Below are 25,899 nucleotides of genomic sequence, written 5' to 3'. Positions count from 1 at the left end.
TAATGTCGTCTAGTTCCAGTTCTTCTCTGGCCCCGGTTTTGTCTATGATTTGTTCTTTGTTCTCCCTTAGACTTGGATGCTTATGTAGTTCGACTACAGTTTGATTGTAAGCTTGGGGTAAAGGTTTGCTTACGTCAGCGGGTTGCAGTGGGGTTTGCAAACCTGTTGCAGTATAGTTTGATGAATAAATCTCATTTCCCGGGTTCTTTAAAAAGGTGAATTTGGTATAAATGTTTGGTTGGAAGTCGTATTTAGTTGTTGGATGCTGACCTGCAAAGTTAATTAAGTCCTGTCTCTTTCTCGTTTTTTTGATAGGTGGTAAAACAGAAGTTAAGGTCTTGGTTTGGTCTGTTTCTGTTAACTGTTTTTCGTCTGTGAAGTGGTCAATTACGGTGTTAAAACTCCCTTGTAAGTCTGTGTCGTTTGAACTATTGGATAATTGTTTGTTTTTTGTTAATGGCCCTGCGCTTGAGGTTATGGTATTCCTTTTGTTCTTCGCCGTTTGCTTTGTTGGAGGTTTTCTTTCTCTTCCTGACCTCATGTTGTCCTTGTATGTGCGTTGTCCTGTTCTGTCTGCTGATGGTCTGCTCCGGTGCTTCTGTAGTCCTTTACCCTTGCTTTTGTGCCTTGTTGGGTTCCTTTTCAACTCTGGGCGTTGCTTTCCTGTAGCTTGCTGTTACTATTGGTCGCTGCTAGTGCGCTAGTGCACTTTCCGCGTTTTTACTGCCGCTTATGCTTTCCTGCGCTCTTATTGCTTAGCGACTCAAAGCTTTCCGTTCCCTGTGGGGGCCTCTGTGGGCTGAATTACTCAACCTCTGCCCGGGTACTGGGTCCTGGTTCGGGGTCTGGTCCTCTCTCCCCCGATGCCCCCCCTCACAGCTCTCGGCTCGCGGTTTACGGCTTACCTACTGTCCTGCTGCCCCTTTCACGGCTGTCCCAGTTGTTCCTGCTAGCTCGCTGGGTCGCTGCTGGCGGCTCTCTGTGGTTCTTCGATCCTATGGGGCCTGGCGGGTGCAGGCAGGTGGGCAGGTAGCCACTGAGATTCTTCCGGTGGTGCGGCTGAACCGGGACCAAAGCTCCCGTGCACTGTCTCCACCCCTACGGCTCGTAGCTCTGTGAAGGTTGAGCTAGCTCACGTCTAGAGCCGCTCACATTCAGGTGTTGCGCCACCTCGGTGGGTGGTGGTCTCCGACGGGGGTCCGGGGGGGATCAGGCACCTGGTCGGGGGTGGGTCCGTGACTCGACCGAGCTCAGCGATGCTGCTTCTGCTCTCTCGCCGCTTCCGCGTCTCTCTGGCGACTCTCTGGTGCTCGCTGCTCGCTCACTCGCCGGTGCCGCTTCTGCGGTACTCTGCTGCTCTCTGCTGGCCTGAATCGTCAGTAGGACCACAGATACTATCGACCACGCAGGATCCCAGATGGTTTTTTGAAGTTCCAAAAGTCACCTATTTCCCGCAGACCCGTGTCCTCTAGTGAGAGCAGTGACTGGTGGCAGCAAATCCGGACTGCAACACCCAGAATGCATCACGGTGTCTTGAAAGCAAAGGAATGTAAACAGTGATCACCAGGACATGGAGTGAGGTGGACACCCTAATGACAGCAGCGCGCGCCTACAGTGACTGTGCAAAGGACCGACAGCCCCGGGGGCTGAATAGATATAGGCGTATATATTGATGGTGCAGCAGGTGCAGCGACACCGGGGCCAGAGTTGGGAGCAGCAGGTGCAGTGACACCGAGGACCATGGGTGAGATGGCTCCAATTTATCCCCATTAAAGTGTGTTTTTAACTACGAAACCAGAGGACGGGACCCCATTTCCTTACTTGCTTCAGGGCCCCTGGCACTCTAGGTGTGCCACTGAATGAGTACCCCCTGAGTGAGAGCACGCAGCTGATAAACTCACGTTGTTGTTGAGCCAGGCACACGCAGAGGGCCAGTTGGAAGGCCAGGACGAGCCTGAGGATGCACTTCATGGCGAGGTTGAAGTGATAGGGGAAAAGCCTGCACACAGACCCTGGAGGAACTGCGGAGAGAGACCTGCACAGCACACACAGCGTTGAAGGCACTGCGGTGGGCGTTTCAAAAGTGCAAGAGGGTCAGGCGGTGGAAACAACTCGGAAAAGCTGGATTGCACTGTGACCAGCAGGATGTTGCTATCACACGGTTCCTTACACACTCTTGCACTTACACAGCGACTCTGTAGACATGTTTGGGGACTCGCGGCAGATGCTGCGGAGGGTGTAGCAGCACGGTGTGTGGCTGGATTCTTCACATACTTTAGGTGCGCTGTGTACGGAACTTGTAGTGAAGGGGCATTTATTCAGCAAAGCCCGTAGCCATGGGCTGTGTATGTGGTGATCCTGACACTTCCTTTGACTGACATTCAGGGCAATAGGAGACGGGCTGTAATTCTGCTTCATGAAATGTGAGGGTGTTGCACTTTGGCGTCTGTATAACTCTCGACTTCCGTGGGCTCCAGCATTACCTGCTGTGTTGTTGTGCCGAGACGCGCAGCCTGGCACATGAACAGTGAGGCAGGGTCACCAACAGCGCACTCGAGCTGTCACGCTGCGGTAATTGCAGCGCTACTGAGGGTGCGGGATCCTGACCTATGTGCGAGACATAAGAGTTTAGTGCTCAAGGCCTGGTGCAGCTGTGTGTGCACGGGGACAGCAGGGTGAGGAAAGGACAAGCAGGGGCCAAAGGTGAAGGTTAAGTGCAGTCACGGCAAGCAGCTTGTACAGGCCGCGGGCACTTACCAGCTTGAGTGACAGCCTCAATGTGGCACACTAGTCGCGGCCGGCATGATGAGCGGGTGGGGAGGTGGGAGACGCGACTTCTGGATAGCGCAGCGGACATAAAGCAGCTCCAGCGCTCAGACAATGACGTAGCTGGAGGGAGGTGTAGGGGGGAGGTCTTCCTCAGGCATGACTTTTTTGAGGGAGTCAGAGAATACGGAAGTAGTCAAACCAGTGCAACGCGTCGCTGACACAACGATAAAACACAAACACTTACGAGAAATGCTTGTTCTAACTATCTGCAGAGATTTCGCTGTAGATGATGCGGAGCCTGGACAGTGAGCGCGGCATCTGTTGCTAACTTTACACTTGAGGATCCTGAGCCTTCCCCCATCCGAGCTCCTTGCAGCTTCCCCGCTGCGCACACACGGCACTGCTCAGGCTGGAGTTGCCTATGGATAGCACCTGTGTACGCTCGGAACCTGGCAGGAATCCTGGGAGAGATCTTGTGCAAGTCTGATGTGATCCCGCAGCAATCATCGAAATCAGTGCCAGTCGAAGCAGTGCTTTAAATGCTCCAGTGCGCTCGCTGTGGCCCCGCCCCCTTGTGTATCTCGCAGGACCGGCTCCGGCCTGGTGTCAGAGGGCCTGCGGAACTGAGCCGCTGCTGCCGGGTGGGGGGCGGGGAGTCCGGGGGTCGGAGCCACGCCATGGAGGTCCGTATGGCCGAGCTCTTCTGCTCGGGCCTGGAGAGCAGCGCCGCCGGAGAACCAACAACAACCGGCAGAGCACCGCGACCAGTCTGCCCCCAGAGGTGAGGCGGCGAGGAATGGGGGTGGGGGGCAGAAGCTGCGCTCTTGCCTGAGCTCCGTCCGCGGGAGGGCTGGTTTGTGGGGGCAGGTATCCAGACGTTCTTGTTAGGTCTTGTGGGGGCAGGTATCCAGACGTTCTTGTTCTTGAAGCGGGAATCACGGGCCTGTGGCGGGGACCATGGGGTTAATGGCAATCGAAAGCGAAACTGCATGCTGGCTTGCGAGGGAAGGGGGACAGGAGATGTGCACGCCGCGTGGCTGTAAGCGCGTACACCAACTCAAATCCGCCAAAAGCCTGCGCGTGCACATCTCCTGTCCCACTTCCGAGGCAAGTCAGCAACAATAGATCTCGCCGAAAGCAGCGCTTCGCGCTGCGTTCGCAGGCGAGACCTAAAAAATGACTAGGGGTACCGCTCTCTCCAGATCTGCGCTTGCTGGCGCAGAAAAAGAAAGAACTGACGTCAGCACGCGAGGGCGGCGTCTATGTAGCTACCGCAACGTCATCCCAGGGACCACAACGCCGATGACTAACGCGGAGTCGACTGATGCCACCTTCCGACGCGCAGGGATACTGCTGACGAAAAACTTTACGGATCCAGTCTAACACCTCGGGGTAATTCTAAGGTAGGGAATCTATAACAAACTGTTTCTTTCAGATAGATTATATATATATATATATATATATATATATATATATATATATATATATATATATATATATATATGTATATATATATATATAATATATATACACACACACACACACACACACACACACACACACACATCCACATATAGATATATATACACAAGATGCTTTGTGCCACCTCGGGGTGTGGCCACCATTCTAATCCGCTAGGTGTTGCCGGCTGAGTTTGTTCAGATTGGTGTTCAAAGATCCTGCCAGGTGATTCACAGCGAAGGACATGCCCGGACACTCCAGCTAGCTCCATAGACGAAGTGCCTCCGACAAAGAATCGAGTACCCTACTCCTCCCGGCTTGTTGCTGTAACACATGGCAGTGTTTTTTTCCATGAGTATCTGAACCAGCCCCCCTTTGATAGGTAGGAAGGCTTTCAGCGCCATGCGAATGGCCTGCAGCTCCAACAGGCTGATGTGGAAAGGGTCTCCACCAAACACTACATGGGCGAGTCCTCACAAAACCAGAATCAGCAAGCAGTCTGGGTATACTTCGGTCACAAAACACTGAATGTTAAAGAAAAATAAATAAATAATTTACAAATTCCGCACACAAAAAAACCCACTGAAGGTGACATTACGCTTATTATCCATCACCTAAAAAACACAAACTCCCCAGTTACAGTAGATGACGCAACCATGACTTCTAATGGTGTGTTTAAGCATTCTGTGTAAATCCAATATCCCAGAAGTCATTAAGAAAAAAAGAGACACTGCAGCTGAAAACAACGCATACAGCAACTTCGGCATGTCTTAAAACCCCCTGCAAAGACACGAGAACAAAATCAATGGGAGCCATGGGCAGAAGGTGTAAACCTAAGATTTCCAAATTTAACAAACAACTAAGAGCAAAGAATTTGAAAAATCCCTTTTCCTTGTTGAATAAATAGTCGCGCCAAAGCTCTGAGATAGGTATAGGGCGCTTTTTTTCTGGAAGAAACAAAAAACTAATTCGGAACAAGAAATAAAAAAACAAGGGAATTTTTTTAATCAAAAATGGTGCTTAAAAGTCAGGTGGACTATTAAAAAAGTGACAATTTTATTAACACCGAAAACTACAAGTAGAGGCGACAACACCCTGGCCCACGCACAGGATAGAGCAGAGCTGAAGGGAGTAGTTTTCCAGATTCAATAAGAGCAGCTATGCCTGGACAATGACTGTTTACAGCGCAACAAATAGAACCAAACACCACAACAGGAAACATTAAAAAAAGTCAACAAGTGCTGGGGTGCATCAGGAAGACAAAACATTGGAGGGGGGTGAAGTGGGAGGAAAGGGGGCAAGAGTGGGGATGAGCAAAGAGATCTGAAAGATGAGACCATCAAAACAGTGGCCAGTCAAAAAAGAGACCGCATGTAGGCAGCAGAGCAGGAGGGTGAAAGGGAATATGTAGGATAGATCAAAGGAAAAAACATAGAAGCCCAAAGACAATTAGATAAACTACAAAAAAGGTATGGAAAACTTAACTGGCTTTAGGTGAAATGGAATAGTGGGGACGAGGAGAGGAACAAAGGATATGGTTGAATTGAGGGCCAAGGGCAGGAAGATTGTGGAAAAGTAGAAAAAAACAGAGAAGGGAAAACTGCAAGTGAGGAGAGATGGTGGAGAAGACCGGGGAGCGGATTATGGGACATGGGAGAAAATGGATGTGGGTAAAGGGGAGCAACAGACAATTCAAGGAAGAGGTAACATTGGGGTACAGATAGGTGCCCTTCGTGAAAAAAATAAAAAAAACAATGTGCACATCTGAAATTAAAAAAAAAGAGAGGGAATTAAGACAATATTAGGAAGACAAAACATAGCATCCACAGACAGGGAAATAACTGCCAAAAAAAAACACGTAAAGAAAAAACAGAAGGCTGCCCATAAAGATTCTGGATACATCTGCCTGAGAAGTTTAACAGACAACAGTCTGGTGAGAAAGAGCAAAGCTTCCCACTCTTGTTTCTAGCAGCTAATAATCTTGGAAGCGTTACGACACCAGCACTCCAGTGTGCGGTTTATGAGATCTTCCCCAGTCGAAGGACAAGAGCGAAAGTATAAATGTGACATCAGACGAAAAAAAAAATCTGAAAAGAAGCAGCCAATCAGTCTGTATAAGTGAGTGGGGAAAAGGTAAGGGTTGAGAGGGAAAAAAGACAATGAGCCTCAATAAATGCAGTTTCAGCATACGGTTTGATATCTACCAGACGGTAGAAATACTCCAACAAACGGAGAATTAAAGAGGCCTGAAGCGAAAGGATAGTTATACCTAAAAAGGAAAAGTTAGAGGAACACAGAACAAGCAAAGGAGCAGAAAGCAAGAGGTAAAGAAGACAAAGACAGCTGTTGCAGGCGAGAGACGCAGTACCTTATCGAAGCAGATCAAGTTGAGCTGCCCACACACATTGATGCGCTGTGGGCTGATGGAAAAGATGCCCTTACTCTTCAGGCGGTGCTGCGCGTACACAATGCCAGCTGTCATGGCCGCCGGCAGGGCTGGTGGGACGGTGATGGTGATGATATCCAAGGTCTTCAGGATGATGCGGCCGACCGCCTCCTGGGAAGAACGAAGCATTGGACAGCCCAGGATTACATTTCAGTTGTTGCCACAATTATGTAAGAAGCAAAAGTGAGAGCTAACAAATAAAGAACACTAAACTTATTTATTAGAAATTCTTTTTTTTTTTTAAACCATTTCTTAATCATGGCTCACCTTCATCAAGTTTATTATCGCTGGGATATTTCTAGCGGTCCTGGAGGATCCCAGAACTACTTAAAAAAACCTTTTTGGAATCAAAATGTAAAATAATACTCAGGCAGAGGTAGCACTGAAAGGAAGCATTAGAACTCTGCCAGCCCTTTAATATACCAGCATGCCATGCCATGCCCGATTCACCAGCTCTACTTGGGAAATTCCATTCCAAAATGTAAGGTATGAAAGATCAAGCTGAAGAGAGAGCTTATTATTCAAAACACGCTTGAGTGCCTAGCCAGCCACATTTTTGACAACAGAAAAAACACCCTACAATTTATATAGGTTTATATAGCAAAAACAAGGGCCACGGCAGAAGAGCGCTTTTCAATGAGGAGGAGAAAAAAATTACAGGATAATGTAAAGCTCCCAATAATGACAAAAAACATACATATGCACCACAATTGGTTAACTATTATGAGGGAATCAGAACTAACTAGTTTAAATGCAAACATCATAACACTATGTAGCATAGGGCGCAAAGGTTTGGGGGGTAGATCAGGAGCAACAGCTGATGGAAGAAGCAACTGTAGTGAGGAGTCAGGAAAACAGTAGCTGTGAGAAGTAAAGACAAAAACAACTGGAGGATGAGAAAGGAAGGAAAAGCAGGAGCCAGGCACAATCTGATCTATACAAAGCAGGTCGGTGAAGTCTTTGGAAAAGAAGGCGTTTCAGATCCTCCCTGAATGTAGGTACGCAAGGTGTCGGTGCGAATGCTTGGAGGGAGCGTTCCAGACTCCTCTTGGACTGCTAGAAAAGGGCCATGTCATTCTTGGTTCCTTTTTGAAAGAAGGAGGTTCTAAGACAAGTGTGTCTGTACTGAAACTTTAGGTTGTGAGGTGAAATGCCAAAGGGTGGGGATGGTTAAGACCTTGCAAGTAATGCAGGGTTGTCGGACATCCTGCTCCGGCTTCCAAGGGAAGCTACGACGTTAAACTCATATGTAATATGGTCACATTTTATTTAATTCGTGACTAAACAAGCTGCTGCATTGAATACTGCCTGTAGGGAGCCATGTGCCGTTTGGGAACAACAGTCAGAAGAGAGTTCCTATAATCAGTCCTTGACAGCACAATACATTGAACAAGAGACTTGGGGTCTTGCTCTGGAATAAAGTGACATTCCCCCACAGGAGTATTAGTTGAACGCGCTCGTTTTTTGCTATCACTGTTCGGGCTGCAGGTTGAGTCTTTATCGAGGACGAAACATAGGGATTTAGTGTAGTCAACGATTGTGGGTTCAGATTTCAGAATGCCACAGGAGGCAGGTCAACATTGGAATGATATTAAGGAGGCTGAGATAAGGAGAAATCCAGCTTTAAGCTTCAAGTAATGTGAAGCCACACAGACCTGCCCAAACCTTGCAGTTTTGACAAGATCCAAGACATCACTGGGACAGGAAATATTGAGATAAACCTACGCGTGAAGAGATCGCACAGATGAGATGTTATACGACCTTGTGGCTCCCCTCTATCAAGGCAACCAAACCGGTGAGAGAAGTGTCTGCTTTATTCAACTGTGCCTGGTACAGCACGTAAGGTGTGAACCAATTGAGGACTCTGCCTTCAATACCCATGCATTCTCTGAGAAGCCCACACAGCTTGGCGTTTATGCCACCAAAAGATTAGGGACACTCAGAGGTCAAGGAGGACAAGCACACAAGATGGCAGAGTGAGGAATGTGACGTGCCTCATCGATCTGGAGCAAAGCGGTTTCAGTGCTGCCGCCCTGTCTGAACAACAACTAAAAGTCATTGAAAAGATCAATATCAGAGATGTGTTGTGTTAAGTTGCACTGCAACACAACTCTCAATAACTCACAAGAAAGGGTTAGACTTGAGACAGCCTGAAAGTTGTTCAGATCCCAGTACAGAAGTGAACTGTACAACTGTAGGGCAATCACAAAATATTCCTCATGTGTGAGAGAGGTTCACTAACAACCTGGTGAAGCAAAGAAAAGGAAGAAAAGAAGATCTTCAGCAACATTTCCTGGGACTGGGTCCATGAAAATGTTAGATGGCTTCACTTTAATGATTTTTAGTAGCTTGTCTTCTGAAAGAGATTCAACCTTAAGCCAAATCACCTTGAATTTACATACAAGGTTCAAGACCTTTCATTTTGAGAGGTGTGAGCCTCACATTGTAAATGTGTCAGCTGACAGAATGGCGATTTGAAGTCACCAGCTGACAGAATGGCGATTTAAGGCTCGCACATCAGGCACGGCGTTAATATTCAACCAAATGAAACCCAATCCATTATAATGTTGTACTTGTAATATAAAAGCAATGACGAAAAAAAGAAAGGTTGAATGATGGTTCGGACAACATTTATAAGAATTTAAGTCTTGAGGAAGCTCATGATGTTTCAGCGAAACATGTTGGCTGCAAGAATGCATTTCATTTTGAGAAAGAATTGTCTGCAGATTTAAAAAAGCATTAATTTTTTAACAAGTAAGTTGTATTGAGACGTCTGAAGTTGTGATTCTTTGAATTCAATAAACTAAGTGTTTAATGTTGCCGCTCCATTTGGATATTGACACTGGGAAAACCTGCCTTAAGAAAGTCATTTTCCGCGTCTGCACCTTCCTTCCTTTCCCCTGCTCTCTTCTGAAGTTTCCTGCATTCATCCGGATTGTGGTGTTCGGCTCCTGGGTGACGACTGGCATAATCAAGGCAACTGAAATCCATCGTTCCTTATCCTTACGGCCTCCAGACAGGCACATTATATCTTTTAAATATCTTCCCGACACTGTGATAGTTCGGGAGAGTCGTATTGCCGGAGTCAGGTGCAGTTTCTCTTCTTCTAAAAAGAAATTCAGTGAAACCCTAACTGCGTAAAGAAAAACTGTCAAGGTAACAACAACAAAAATACGTTCCTGAAACCTGTAAAAGCAACGCTTGAAAATGCATCATATTATAAGTAGGGCTCCAGGTTTTATGGTATTTATTTTTTTGACATTTCCGTCTCTATTTATCCATATTTATTTTTTGTCAACTTAATCTGTATTTATCCATATTTATTACGGGTTTTTTGAAAAAAAATAAAGCTGGAACTGGTATATTTCCACATTTATTTAACCAATAAATATAGGGTCATGCTTGAACGTCTGACAGGTTTCAGTAATATGACCACTGTAGAAGATAAATCAATGCACTTATATGAAATTATGCACATTTCTGTTTCAGCCTTGTGCATATTTACTGCTGTTTAAGCCTCTTTACTAAAATTCCTTTCTTTTTTTAACCTGGTTACCTATCAATCGACAGAGTTATTGGCCTGGCAGTCATGGCAATGTGTATTTATAATCAATCAAAAAGCACACAATTTCCGTTTTATTCCACATATAAAAATAAATACAGACAAGAAAATAAATGGTTTTCTGTCTGTATTTATCTGTAAAAGTCGGTGAAAACAGGGAGCCCTAATTATAAGGGCATCCTCCGTGAATGAGTAGAAGAGGCAACGCTGGTGTAGGGTAGAGTCAGAGCTAGCAGGAGGCTGAATCCATTCCTCACACCCCATCTGATTTTTAAAACAAATCTAAGATCTTATTTATTTAAAACTTGATTAATAATGTTTGAAATATGTTCCAGGCACCACTTGAAGCTACAGGGGTCATTTAGTGGTCAGGAACGAAGATGACAATTCTGTGACGGTGAAATCTCAGCAACCCGTGTTATCCATTTGTTACAAAGATGGTATTCTGGAGGGAAAAACAAAAAGCATAGCAAAGAAACAAACTAAATTCCTGTACATAACTATTATTTTATATTTAGGAAGTTGAGAAGCTGTAGGAGTTGGCTACAATGTGAAAAATGGTGTTGGATTTAAACCTACCTCTGCCCATTGATGTCTAAGTCATACACACATTTTTATTTCCCATAAAGGACTTTTCTGAAGAAATATGGAAGTTTTGACCTTTGTTAATGTACACAATTATTCAATTCCATTGAACACAATTAACTTAAGTATCATTAGATAAGTTTCCAAGTGTGGACTGGATATACCCAAATTCACTTCCAAGTGGATTATAAGATAAAAACTATTCATGGGATAGCGAGACAACATTTCCTATTGGAGCAAATAAGGCTTTCTGTGTCTGAACATATATGAAAGAGATCAATGTACTATGGGTTCATGGCAACAGGCTTCCTTTTTGAATGGCCCAAGAGCCTGGCTTTCCTGCTTCAACAAACCAGAATGTGGGAATAATCTTCAACACAAATCTTCATTAAGCTTCACATGTTAACATGGTGGTTAGTGGTGCTGCCCAACAACTGTTCCTGCTTAGGATTACCCAGGCTCTAATACAAATAACTTATCAACTGGTTATGGGTTATCAGATCCTACTGCAACAGCCTTTACAGTTCTAACAACGAAACAAAGACTGAAAAAAACATGCAACCAAGCTCTGGCTCAACCTATGGAGATTCAAAGATATGCAACAACTCTTGGAAGCCTCCTGGGATTCCCACTGGCATACAGGATTACGTTCAGATTCTGCGGCATCACCCACCAACCCGACTGGAATTACCGACCCAGCAACTTCAAAGCCTATCCCCACATTACATTACAGCTAGGAAACCTCAATCAACAACCTGACCTCATCCCCCAAAAATATTTAACTGAAATAAACCTGGTGTCTGATCATTGGGTGCTCAGGGTCTTAAACTATGGAATGCCTCAGACACCAGCCTAAGTCCACAGCCTAGCCATCTAAGTTCAGACAATTCCTGAAGACAGAACTCTTAAAGGCATGCGCTCATCTAATGTTTTGTGGCAACAAGGTCAGCGTTCTGGACTTTGACTGCTCTACAGCACTGCAAGGCTACTTGAAGGCATTTTGCAAAGCTCCTGGGCAAAAATGTAAATAAAGCGTTAAGTGATGCTTGGGCACCGACATCCTCCACTAACAATGAGAGGTAACTTTAGCATGCGAGACTTTAGAAAATCACACGCTAAAGAAACAGAAGTAACTTTATAGCAGAGTCCGTGATGAAAAATTAAACTGTTTGTGTCGATACGAAGAGAAGCATTTTAGATATTCTATTAATTTAAAATCTGTCTACATTTGGCTCTCAGTGTCTCATTAAAAGGATTACATGCACTACTGTACATTAAGTGCATTAAACTTACCCTAAATACTTAAAGAACATGTTACTTGCCTCTGGTAAAGTCCTTCCTGGTGGTTGCTCTATCTAACAGCAGATTGCTCACTTCTTGAATGCCCCCATGTGGCAGGCTGGATCCAGTCATTTCTTAGCATTGCCCCCACGCTCTAGCAGGTTCCATCACAGGACTCCAAGTTGACTTCATACCACTCGGAACGTAACGCTGGGGTCACATATATGCGGTCTGACATGATTGTCTTTCTTGACTGAGTAGTTCGATGCGGCGCTTGCTAATTGATCAGATGCAACCGTGTGCAGATCTCTGAAGTGGGATCTGTTTATGGAAGGTGAAGAGAGTCCATCCCACAGAACAGGGAGATGGGCGGGTGGTGAAGAATGTGGGGTTAGACGAGTGTCCACCAGAAAGAGCATTCCCGAAAGTAAATAGCTTGTAAACACATGGATACTTCTAATAGCAGATTCCTCACCTTGTGAATAGATGCCAAAGCGGTACCTCAAAAGGTGATGGTCTGTGGAAAGGCGCAAACCAGAAAAAGTGCTGCAGAACTGAATAGGCAAAGCGCCCATCTCACATGAGTTGGCTATCAAGGCAGTAGTATGTTGTGAATGTATGGATTAACACCCACTCCATGGCTTGGCAGATGTCCAGAACGGGGAAGAACCTTTACAACGCAACTTTTACAACGCACTACCGTTACAATGAAACTGTTACAACGCGAGTGCATTGACAACGCAGGACATTACAACGCAAGTCTTTACATCGACTTGCACTAGATGGCGTGCTAACATTAAAAATAGTGTAGTTTACTATCCCGACACCTTCCCTACTGTTACGTGGACTGGAGTTGGAATAGTAAATTACACTTTAATGTTAGCACGCCATCTAGTGCAAGTCGATGTAAAGACTTGCGTTGTAATGTCCTGCGTTGTCAATGCACTTGCGTTGTAAAACTTTCGTTGTAACAACATGCGTTGTAACAGCATGCGTTGTAACAGCATGCGTTGTAACAGCATGCGTTGTAACAGCATGCGTTGTAACAGCATGCGTTGTAACAGCATGCGTTGTAACAGCATGCGTTGTAACAGCATGCGTTGTAACGTCATACATCCGTCCAGAACATGTGTCAATGCAGTGGAAGCAGACTGGGCCCTGCATTGAATGAGAGCTCAGCCCCTCCCAGGGCTGCTTCTAGGTCAATAAGTAGCAGATTTTTATACCAAGGACTATCCACCTCGATGGGTCCTTTACTGCACTGCCTTAATCACTTTCATTCCAGTAAAACCTACGAAGAGCTGATCGTCAATCCAACTGACCTTGGTGAGAACGATGTAAAGCTCTCTTGGGGTCTAAGTGATGCAGCACCTCCACTCCTCTCGAGATGTGAGGTGGTGTACGGTGGACGACTGGAAAGAGCTTGTAGTTCACTCATGCGATGAGGTATAGCAATCGTGATCAGGAACACTGATTTGAGAATCAGCAGACGTAATTGACAGCTATGCATCAGCTCAAAAGGGGGTATACAATACAAAAGGGAAAATCAAACTACGGTCCCACTGTGGCATTACAAAAGGCATAAGCAAACCTTTATGAAAATGCATCACAATCCGGGATTTCAATATTTGTATTTATGTATTTTTATTTTAAAAAAGTTTTATATAGCGCTAGCTTGACCCGTGGGTATCAGAGCGCTTTACATACATACTGTAAAGAAAAACAGACGGAAATTGCATTACATAGTAGGCAGGCAGTAAGGAAGCAACACCAGGGATAAATAAAATACAGCATGGAAGATAAGGTGGTTAACACAGTCCGGTCACCAACTATCCTTGAATGTCAAGAGAGAGGAGTAAACTCGGATATTGAAGTCTAGGTTAGTTGACATTGGTCAGGAAAGTATTTGTTAAGGAGATGGATTTTCAGGTCCTTTTTGAAACAGGAGAAGGATGGGTTGGGATGGTTGGTCTGATAAACACATAATGGCGGACAGGTAACAGAGCGAACATTGCAGGTCCCCGCAGGGCTAAATACGGCACAAAAAGCAACACATCTCGTCTAACAACTTTGCCTGTAATGGGCCTCTATGGCGGGAAGGACACCAGGCCACAAATTTATCCCAATGGACAGTGTAAACAGTTTTTATGGAAGGATGTTTGGCTCCAAGAATGATATCTACTACTTCAAGGAGGAGATCGACAGCCCCCACTATTGCTGTGTGTAGGTGTACACTGCACAGGGCCAATTGCAGTATCCTATCTTGCTGCTGCAACAGAAGACCTTCCCGAAGCAGAAACCCGCTCGAGGACAGGTGCTCAAGACCAGACGTTTCAGGTACCACAGTCTCCTAGCCCAATTCATTTTCGAGCCACTTAGATGACTTGGGCCTAGTTGTTCTGGATCGTCTTTAGAACTCCGGGTAGGAGATGCAGTGGAGGGAAGGCAGGAGATTCCAGTGCTGCACTCTAGGTGGAACGCGCCTTGAGAGAGAACCGGGACTATCCTCGCTTTGAAGGACTGTAGAACGGCTTTAAAAGCCAAGAAATGATGCCCACCTTCAATGGGTTGGAGGGTACAAAGTTTCCTGATCACTTAATCTCCCAGATGACCTCCCCAACCCAACAGTGACTCATCTGTCACTACCGTCTGCTCTGGGTGGGGTAGAGGGGGTCTGGCAATGCTCCCACTGCGGCTGAGCAGCCACCACTGCAGGTCTGTTGTAGTCTTGTCTGATACATGGAAGGAATCTGACAGGTTCCCAAGATGCTGAGCTCACGGAGACTTCAGATCCCACTGAAAAGCCTGCGTGCACTGTCTGGTGTAGTCGACACGTAGGATGGAGGAGCCGAAGAGGTTTCAAAGCCGCTCTCAGGGAGACCCTCGACCGAGGTTTAAAATCGGAATCCCAGCTCAAATGTCCTGGATTAATTCCAGGTGGGAAGCACTGGAGTGACCCGTATCCAGGATGGCTTGATGAAAGAGTCTCTGAGAAGGAGTCTGGTTTGGCTTTGGCACATTGATCAAGAACCCCAAAGATGGGGAGGAGCCTAGCGCTTGACCAAGATGGCCGCGTGAGCTTAGAGCTCCCGAGACCCTCGCGCCCTCCGTCGACTATCCTGTCTCTAATCCTGTCTGCATGCATGGCATCGTGTAGATGATTGGTCAGGGAGGCGATTGATGCTACCCGCGGTCGGATCGCCCACCGGGAACCGGACTTACGCCTGGCGGAAGATAGCGGCCTATCTCCCGGGGAAGCCAGGGGCTAGAGTTGGCTGGATGCCCGACTCCTAGTTGAACAACAACGGCCAGGCGAGGTGTGAACTGTCGGACGGAGGTCCCCGCACTTTCACTTTCGATTTCGCTCCCTTTGTCAGCCCTGCTACTGGAGAGCTCTGGATGGCTTTATTACCCCGGGGACGCTCTGCAGGCTACTCTGGCGGTCCACGGTAGAACTGATCACTCCTTATTCCTCTCCTTGAGAGGGACCCGTCTTAACTGAACCGACCTGCTTGGAGTCAACCATGTCGGGCAAAGCAGAAGGGGATCGGCTGAAGCCTAAGTCTACCAGGCGGGGAACCTACACCCAAGTCAACAGCATGGACCGATATGCTCTGCAAAAGGGATCACCGAGTGGATCGAGCCAGGTGCCGGATGCCCAGAAGGAGGACTCGCCTGTGGCCCCGGAGCTCTCCCTGCAGGATGTCATGGGCGCGCTCGAAGGGATGCAGACTTCGATTGGGAGACAGTTTGAGGCCCTGGCGCATAAGGTGGATGCCATCTTGGTGGATGTCAACCTGATCCGTGCGGACTTGGGCAAAACGAATGAACGGGTTAAGAACTTGGACCTCAAGACCACGGGCCTCACTGATGATGTTACGGAACTGCAGACCGAGGTTCGTAAGCTGAGGACCGAGAGTGATCTCGTCGCCCACCGGCTGGAGGACTTTGAGAGCCGGGCCAGGCGCAACAATGTGCGCGTTATCGGGGTCCCGGAGTCCTCGGATGAGGCTTCGGTTGACCTGCTTGTTGAGGACTTGGTCCTTAATCATCTGAAGCCCAAGGGCCTTGGGAAGTTCTTTGCGGTGGAAAGGGCCCATAGAGTGCCGGGCGGGAGGCCTAAGGCGGGTGCCCCGCCGAGGCCGATCGTGGCCCGGCTCTTTCACTTTCGAGATCGGGACGCTATTCTGCAAGCATCGAGGGTGACGGGCCCGGTCCCCTTCCAGAACGCGTCGGTGAGTTTCTATCCGGACTTCACCCAGCAGGTGCAGAGGCAGAGACAGGGCTTCCTGGGGGTGAAGCGGCGGCTCCGGGAAAGAGACCTGAAGTATGCCATGCTCTTCCCTGCCAGACTGCGGGTGGTGCACGACGATCGGACATTCTTTTTTGACTCTCCTGTTATGGCCGACGAATGGCTGGACGCTTTGCCCCGGCGACGGACGGGGGACGACACAGCCGAGGATGGAGACAGTGGCCGGGATGGGCAGGGCTGACATCTCGGAGCCGGTCTCACTTGATTTGACTATACTTGAAGACTTGCATAGAGTGCAGTAACTGTGGAGGGTTGCGGGAGGACGAGGGTTGCTCTTTTCCTCCCTTAGGGTACTTTTTGTAGACTTTTTGTTTTTGTAGGGCGACAGGCACACTGCAAGTTGGGGGGGCTTTGTAAGCTGCAGCAGGGGTGCAGGGTGGGGGGAGTTTTAGGGATTTTGGGGTTGTTGTTGGGGGGTTTATTTCTGCAAGGCATGATGCTTATATCCAGGGCTGTTCCATGGTGGCTCCTCGGGTGTGGGGTGGGCCTCTTTCCGTTTGAGGATGGGGGGTAGGGGCTTAAGTGTTATAAGCTGGAATGTTAATGGGTTGGGGGATCGCATTAAGCGGGGGATTGTTTTGCAATTTTTGAAACGATCAATGCCGGATGTTGCCCTGCTGCAGGAGACGCATCTTATAGGAAATACGTGCTATGCCCTGAATAGGAAGGGGTATAAATTCATTGCACATTCAGGATTCTCATCTGGGTCCAGGGGTGTGGGCATCCTAGTTAGAGCTTCGTTGCCATTTGAGGTGGACTCCACCATTGTTGATGATAGGGGGAGGTTTGTGGCGGTGGCGGGGCGGTGGGAAGGACGGACTGTGGTTTTAGTTTCGGTTTATGTCCCGCCGGCCCTGCAGGCCTCCACTTTTGCAGATCTGGGTAGGGCCCTGCTGGATCTCCCGGGGGGAATGCTTGTGGTGGGAGGGGATTTCAACGCTGTTTGCTCCGGCCTGCTGGATAGATACCCGCCCAGAGACACAGGGGGGAGCTCAGAAATGGCTTCCAGACTTCCTAGACACGCTTGGTCTGATAGACTGCTGGTGGCTCCGGCACCCCACACAGAGCCAATACACGTTCCACTCCGGGGCACATGGTAGCCTCTCCAGGATTGATTACCTGCTCACTCTGGCCGCGCATGCCTCGTTGGTATCCGAGGCGAGGCACATGGCGCGCGGTATATCTGACCACTCGCCAGTGTGGATCCGGCTGGATCTAGGTCGGGAGGGAGGAGGAAGGGTGGCCCCTATCAACCCTTGGTATTTCCGAGACCCCAAGATGCGCAGGACAATCAGGGAACCGTTGACTCGGCAGTGTCGCTGTGGGAAGCTTTTAAGACCGTGCTTCGGGGGGAAGCCCTCTCCCTAGTAGTGGCTGCCAAGAGGCGTAGAGATGGTGAGATTCTGCAGGTGGAGGAGGAGATCGCGGCTCTGGAGGGAGCGATGGAGGAGGAGGTTACAGAGTCCTCACTGCATGAGCTTTGTTTGAAGCAAACTGAGTATAAAGACCTGGTGACGAACGCCGCTAAGACCCTCAGTAGGGAACAGCAGGGCCGACTGTATGATGTTGGTGATAAGGCAGGGAAACTCCTGGCGTGGCTGGACAAAAAAGAACGGGTCAATAGAGTGGTGCCAGAGTTGACAGGAGAGAGGGGAGAGGCGATTGTGGAACCTGAGGGGATTGTAAAGAGCTTCTCGGACTATTTCTGTAAGGTTTATGCCTCTGCGTCGGATAGGCCACCCGAGGACTCGTGTGACCTCCTCCGTGATATCGAGTTGCCCTGCCTCTCTGCTATAGATAGGGACGATCTAGATGGTGACATAACGGTCGACGAGGTGGCGGGGGCTATCCGCGCGTTAAACTCGGGTAAGGCCTCGGGACCGAACGGCTTGCCGATCGACCTGTACAAGCTGTTCCCGGATAGGGTCGCCCCTCACCTGCGCGCCATGTTTTTGGAGGCGCGGGGGGGGGGGTGGGGCCCTCCCGTTGGATCAGCGACTGGCGTCGATTGTGGTCATACACAAAGAGGGTAAACCCCGCGATAAGTGCGCCTCATATCGGCCTATTTCACTTCTTAACGCGGAGCCGAAAATTCTGGCTAAACTCCTGGCGACCCGTTTGATTAGGGTACTTGGCGACTTAGTCCACCCGGATCAATCCGGCTTCATCCCGCACCGAAACACAGCGCTGAATCTTAGGCGTCTTCATGGCGTAATCGCCAGGGCGGGCACGTTGCGTGAACCGGCTATTGTAGCGTCTCTTGATGCCACGATGGCCTTTGACACGGTGGAGTGGGCATACTTGTGGGCCGTGCTGACCAAGTTCGGCTTTGGCCGCGGTTTTGTGAGCTGGGTGAGGTTGCTGTACGAGGGGCCGCTAGCTAATGTTGTGGTGAATGGTCGGGCGTCGACTCCGTTTCAGCTTGGAAGGGGTACTCGGCAGGGTTGCCCCCTGTCGCCTCTGTTGTTCGCCCTCGCCCTTGAGCCGCTGGCTGCGTGGATACGTTGGCACCCGGATATACGGGGCCTTCGGTGGTCGCCTGAACACGAGGACCGTATTTCGCTCTATGCCGATGATATCCTGTTGTATCTTGCCTCATCCCAGAAGTCACTTATAGTGGTCTGTGACATACTCACATCTTTTGGTAGGAACTCGGGTCTCGTCATCAATTGGAGCAAATCGTACTTGTATGTTCTTAGTGGCGAGGTTCCACCGATCCCTAGAACATGTTCGATACAGATCGCCCAGCAGGGTTTCGTGTACTTGGGGATCTTTATCTCCATTGACTCTGCTGTGCGCTATGAGAAGAATCTGCTCCCCCCACTGGCACGCCTGAGGCGCGATGTTGAAGGTTGGCGGAGGCTGCCGCTCTCCCTCGTTGGGCGTGCGGCCCTGTTCAAAATGATGTCTCTCCCCCGCTTTCTCTACGCCTTACAGAATACCTTGGATTGGGTGCCGGCCAAATACTTTCGGGAGGTCGAAGGCCTCCAACGGACGCTGCTGTGGGATGGGCGGCCGCGAATTGCTATTGCAAAGCTGACGCTTCCATGGTACGACGGGGGCATTGCGCTCCCAGATATCCGTCGGTACTATTGGGCCACACAGCTGAGCGCGATCAATCATGGGCTTTATGGCCCTGCTCTCAGCCCTGGGTATGCCATGGACAGGTGGTTGCTGCGTGGTGGTAACTATTACAGGGCGTTGTACTCGCGATCCCTAGACTCGTCCCTCACGGGACCCACCGCTGTGGCAGTGCGGGTGTGGAAGATGGCAACTGACTCGCTGGGCTGGAAGGATAAGCTCACCCTTGCTACCCCGTTGTTTGAATCAGAGAGATTGGGAAGGCTTTGGCATTCAAAAGGCTTTGATAAGTGGGACCTGATTGGCATCTCCAGGGTGGGTGATGTGCTGCATAAGGGGAAGGTGAAGTCCTTTGAGGAGTTGCAGACTGAGTATGAGCTGGGGCCCTCCGAGTATTTCAGATATATTCAGATGCGCCACGCCCTCCGATCAGTCCTCGTGGAGGGTGAGAAGGTGCCTGAGTCCTCTCCCTTGGAGGACCGGGTCCTAGATGGCCATATGCCCGAGAGCACGATCTCGCTCATATATAAGAAACTTATGAACGTCCGGGCGGACATGCTTCTGGGGCTGAGGGACCAGTGGACTAGGGATGGCCTCGAGTTAGATGATGAGGATTGGCAGTCAGCTGTTTCTTCCCCTAAGGAGGTTGCGATCCCGTCGCGCCTGAGGCTGGTGCAGCTTAAAATACTGCACCGAGTGTATGTGACGGGGCCAAGGCTGGTCCACATGGGGTTCTCGGAGGACGGCCTGTGCAGGAGGGGGTGTGGTATGGTGGGTACTTTCCTGCACATCATTTGGGAGTGTGGTGTCATTGTGGAATTCTGGAGGGGAGTCCATGCAGTAATGGGGGAGGTGACAGGCATTGCTCTGCAGCCGGAGGCGCGGTGCTGTCTCCTGAATATCTGGGGGCCCACTGACCTCGATGAGGCGCGGACCCAGTGGGTGACACTGGGTAACATGGTCGCTAAGAGGGATATCGCGCGATTGTGGGGCTCCTCGGGGCCCCCCACACTGACTGCGTGGAAAGAGAACATGGACTGGAGCATGTTTAGGGAGAAGACAGTCTATTGCTCTAGAGGCCGCCCCCGGAAGTGGCACGCTATCTGGGGGCGGTGGAATCAATACAGGGGGGGGGGGGAATATGTCTTGCCCCTGATCTGGAACCGCCCGAGGAACAGCTTTCCCCCTGACATTCTTTCCAGCACAGTCTGGTTTATGAACTATTTGGGCCTCTGCTGTCCCCCCTCTTCCTCCTTACACTATCTTGTAACTGGTAGATGAGTGGGGTCCGGCCTCCCCTGGGGGCTCTCACCATGGTTTTTAGTGTTCTTGCCTTGCTGGGGTTTGCTGTGCTTTTTGTGTTTGTTTAAAATTGAACCTTTGCTCTTCTCTTTGTACTTTACTGGGGGCGCACCACTGTTTCTAATTATCGATGCTGCCGAACCTCCGGGTTGTCGGCTGAATAGCTGTGTCCTGATTTTCAAATAAAGGTTTTTAAAAAAAAAAAAAAAAAAAAAAAAAAACCCCAAAGATGTAAAGAGGTCTGCCGCTATCTGGAGGTGGTCTACAAGTGACTGTGGCGAGCCCACCTACAACAACCAGTCGTCGAGTGGTGTAGCCCCACTCTAGCCTCCACGTGTATTCCTCAGCTACTGCCTGGCCCATTTGCTCCTACTATGCCTACGACGGGGGACAACAAAGGATTGGAAGCAGAGTTAGCTCTTCCTCCTGTGCTTCAGCCCATCCCCTGCTGCCTTCTTCGGGTGCTGCAATCCCTCTACGCTCCGCCTTCCTTGGTGTTATTAGCTGGACACCTGATCAGTCGAGGGGAAGTAAGGGCTTAAAACAAGCTAGCCACACATCTCTCCCTCATCATCTCAGCGGCTAGAGCTGCCGTCTAGGTACTGGGGAACGGTGTTCTAGTGCCAGTGTCGGCTCAACATCCTGTGATTCTGGGCGAATGCCTAAAAACATCAATCTGATCTTGTGTAATGTAACTGTGCTCATGTAAAGTGCTCCAGTGCCCTTAGGCCGATGTAGCGCTATATAAACCTGCAAAAAAAAAAAAAGCATTGGCAAAGCCAATAGGTCGCGCGCGCCTATGCAAGAGCTATTGGCTTTGCCAATATGTTTTAGCAATATTGTACAAGTATGGATTTTAAGTTTTAAAAATGGAGCAAAATGAAGGTTTGGGCTGTTTACAAATTGCTGGAGTTTGTGTTAGTTTATGGTTTTCCCTATATTGAGAAGTAGCCAGAACCTAGGAGGACACAGTTATGAGGACGAGCCCCACCACAACCAAAGCCACTGTGCTGTAGACAGTCACACCGGTGCCAACCTCTTCTAAAAGGGTTTAAAGGGGTGTCCTCCAGACAATGTGCAATTACATACTTAGTGTTGCACCTCTTCAAAATGTTGAGGGCTGCAAACAGACTTCAAAGGGGTCTCCTGCCACAAATGTACCTTACGTCACCTTACTTCACAAGGACTTTAGATTGATAGGTATTCTTGCCAGTTTTAAATTAGGGTTGCCATGTTTACTGGAAAACAAATCACAGCCACCAGACACACTGATGACATAGGTTTTAGTATCCGACTGCTCCGGGGGATAAGATGGTACACACATCAGATATTCACATCTCTTGTGTTGTGTCTCAATTTCCCACCACCCCGTGCATCTTTCTGACAAAATCATTGGACAACTGCTATAGGAACTAGGTTTGCAACAGAGCATTATAACACTGGCTAGAGTGGTCTCCCTCCTTGTAATGGGTTCTGTTTGCTCTTATGTGCGTTGCTGATCGGTGATGAAGGGAGATCCCATTCAGACTTGCTCCACGGGAATGGAATTAGGCAAAGCAACCAAACTACGCCCCCGCTCATTTGGATAAACCGATGGCAGGGATGTGTAATTCAGAAGTTATCTACTAGTTCAACAAACAAGATGCTTCAGAAATCTGCTTGTCAGGAAAAAATTCCTCTTGTCCCATTTGGAGCCAGGCAGTAAGATGGCAAACAAGTGCTTTCATGATAGCCGAGCTCTGGCGATAGCTTGTCTGATTGTGTCAGCCTCATTTTATGACCACATTTGGATGCCAGTGATGCTCTGGACATACACCGCGCTGATTATTCTGCTCCCTGAATAGATCAGCGCTCTGTGTGTGTCATAACTGTGAATATTCACAGGCTCTGCACTTAGAGAGGGTCTGTTCATTCTTTCCAGGCCAGCTTTCTGTGCACAGTAGGGCTCTGAATATGCCAGCACTTTCATCATGCTGACGCTTTGATCATAGCAGAGTCCAGGATAGGTCTGTTGTCATTGTACCATTGCTCTCAATTCTTGGCTAAATTCTTCTCATTGTGCCTCTGTTCCCTTATTTATCCTAATTGTGACCATATACCATGGCGGCCACGCAGGGATTTATGGGGAAGGGTGTGGGGGAGAGACGATGGGGTAGTACTGAAATTAGATAGCGAATTCCTGGGGTAGTTAGGAGGCACAATAATAAAAATGTAGTAGTCTTTTTTTCTGGAAAACGACAAAATTATCACAGTTACTGTGAATAAATTTGTTGTCGACAGGCCTCCTGTTGAAGAGGTTTTACAATAGAAAGTGTTTCTTTAGCAGAATGAGCCGATGCGGTCAGATTAAAGTGTCGCAGGCCTTATTTTTAATCTATTTATTAACATGCCATGCCCACTTTAGAATTCCTAGTGAACTTGCAAAACACCAGTCTGGGCTTTTCTCAAACAACATTTGTCCGGCAGTTACAGACCAGAAGGCACAAGGACTGACCCGATGCTGGGACCTAGTCTAGATCTTCATTCGGGTCATTTCAGACGATATCATTAAAATGAAGATATTCCAGAACTGTTCAGCATGGTGGCCTTGTGCACTTTAGTAGTATTGTTTACCTGATCCTCTCACTGCGGGATTGCATAGATGACCTTTAATGTCAAGCTTTAAGCACACTGGTAAAGTCTAGAGTTAGTGACAACACTGATCAAATAAATCATTTAACTTACTCAAACTCATCAGGAAAAAAATCACCAAATACATTCCACAAAGGACCCTCTGCTCCAGATTGGCATCTCGCCTCAAGATCCCACCATACACGAAAGAAAACATAGGTGCCAAATCTTTCTCTGCAGCCAAACTATGGAATTCATTCCACCCAAACATAAAATCCATAGATATCTTATTTTTAGAAGACTACTCAAGAGTTGGCTCTTTCCTACATAACCACAATACTCGAACACAAATGTACAGCCTATCCCTGTGTATATAAACATTTAATTTGATTACATGTATGTCTCTAGATGTGTATTTAAAATAAAAATATGTACTTATGTATCTATTTATTACTTTACGCCGACTGTAAAAAAAAAATGTTTTTTCTAAAAGTTGACTCTACAATGCACTACTCTATAATTCACCATATTCCTATCAATATATTCTCTACCTCCATCCCAAACCTCATTCTACTACTATGATCTCCAAAATAACCCTTTCTTGACTCTTCCCTCCTCTATCCCACCCCGGATCACCTCAAACTTCATTTGAATACAATGATCTCCCAAACAACCCTTCTAATTCTTCCCTCACCTATCCCTCCTTTGACCCATCCCAAACCTCATCTTACTACTACGATCTACCAATAAACAATTTTCTAGACTTCTCCCTCTTCTATCCCACTACACCCCCCATTATCCTTTTCAATACAACTAAGAGTTACGTGCCCACCACTCAAATTAATTTAAACTTCACTATACTAATCCACCACTAATCCTTTTTGGGTTCCGGAGTAGCATACTACTTGCCAAAAAGTGCTTCAATGCCTTGTCAGGGGAAGTAAGCGCTATATAAGGAAAATGCTACTTACCAGTATGCATCTGTTCTTGGCATGTAAAGCTGCAGAATCACATACTTGTGCATAGATCACCATCTGGTGTTGGACTCGGATGTTTGCACTTTGTTGTTGTCTTGGAAGAAGTCTTTGTAGTCAGGAGATAGGTGACTCCTCCTTTGGACGATAGTGCGCATGGGCATCGACTCCATCCTTAGATTGTTTTTCGTCATGAAGGGAAATGATGGAGTTTGTAAGAAACAGAAAAGGTGTCCATGTGGAATGTATCCAAGTAAGATAACTGTGGAACAGATAGAGGTACCGGGGTGGCCGGTGGGCGTATGTGATTCTGCAGCTTTACATGCAAAGAATAGCTGCATACTGGTAAGTAGCATTTTTCGTCGAGGCATATGAGCTGCAGAATACATACTTGTGCATAGACTGTATAGCAGTGCTCCCCCTTAGCGGTAGTCACCTGTATCTGTTGCAGAGGTCTGAAAAGTGTTTTAAGAACAGCTTGGCCTACAGAAGCTTGTTGTTTTGCCAGCACATCTACACAATAGTGTTTGGTGAAGGTGTGTGTTGTAGACCATGTTGCTGCTTTACAAATGTCATCTAAGGGAATATTCCCTAAGAATGCCATGGAAGCCCCTGATTTGCGTGTTGAGTGCGCTCTAGGGGGAACGGTTATTGTGCGTTTTGCCTTCTGGTAGCATATTTGAATACATTTGACTATCCATCTGGCAATTCCAGCTTTGGAGATGGGGTTTCCTTTAGGAGGTGGAGAGAAAGCTACAAACAGTTGGTTTGTGTTTCTAAAAGGTTTAGTTCTGTCAATGTAATAAAGTAAAACTCTTTTGACATCAAGTGTGTGAAGGGCTCTCTCTGCTACAGAATCTGGTTTGGGGGGAAAAAACGGATAATTCCACAGACTGATTAAGATGGAAAGCAGAGATTACTTTGGGAAGGAATTTGTTCTAAGAACCACTTTATTATGATGTATTTGTAAGAATGGTTCTTGTATGGTTAAAGCCTGGATCTCACTTACTCTTCTGAGAGAGGTGATTGCGACCAGGAAAGCTATCTTCCATGTGAGGAACTGCAGTTCGCATTTGTGCAGAGGTTCAAATGGAGGACCCATGAGCCTAGTAAGGAAAATGTTTAGATTCCACACTGGAGAGGGTGGGATTGTCAGAGGAATTATCCTTTTAAGGCCTTCCATAAACGCTTTGATGGCAGGTACTCTAAACAATGACACATGTTGTCTGTTTTGTAGGTAAGCGGCAAGGGCAGCAAGATGTACCCTTATGGATGAGTATGCTAGATTACATCTTTGTAGATGCAGTAAACAGCAAATAATGTTTTGAATTGAAGCATCTAGTGGGTCAATGTTGTTGTTATTGCAGTAAATGACGAATATTTTCCATTTGGCTGCATAGCAAGCTCTAGTAGTAGGGCGTCTAGCTTCTTTAATAATGTTCATACAGGGGGGAAGATAGGAGCTCTTTCCTCCCTTGGGGTACTTTTTGTAGATTTGTTTTTGATAGGGCGACAG

At 47.7% G+C, this 25,899-nt stretch overlaps 1 protein-coding gene across 2 annotated transcripts in view; it reads right to left on the bottom strand.

Annotated features, from left to right (window-relative positions):
- LOC146782995 (polyamine-transporting ATPase 13A3-like) overlaps positions 1 to 25,899 on the bottom strand; it is a 374,238-nt gene that overhangs the window by 172,113 nt on the left and 176,226 nt on the right. For both annotated transcript variants that reach the window (XM_085638060.1, XM_085638059.1), the window contains exon 13: positions 6,599 to 6,787. In XM_085638060.1, the coding sequence (XP_085494186.1) occupies positions 6,599 to 6,787 (189 nt within the window). The remainder of the gene's footprint in view (positions 1 to 6,598; positions 6,788 to 25,899) is intronic.

This window comes from Triturus cristatus, chromosome 12 (genome assembly GCF_964204655.1).
Source record: "Triturus cristatus chromosome 12, aTriCri1.1, whole genome shotgun sequence".
Lineage (NCBI taxonomy): Eukaryota > Metazoa > Chordata > Amphibia > Caudata > Salamandridae > Triturus > Triturus cristatus.
This window is presented reverse-complemented; position numbering and strand designations above follow the sequence as displayed.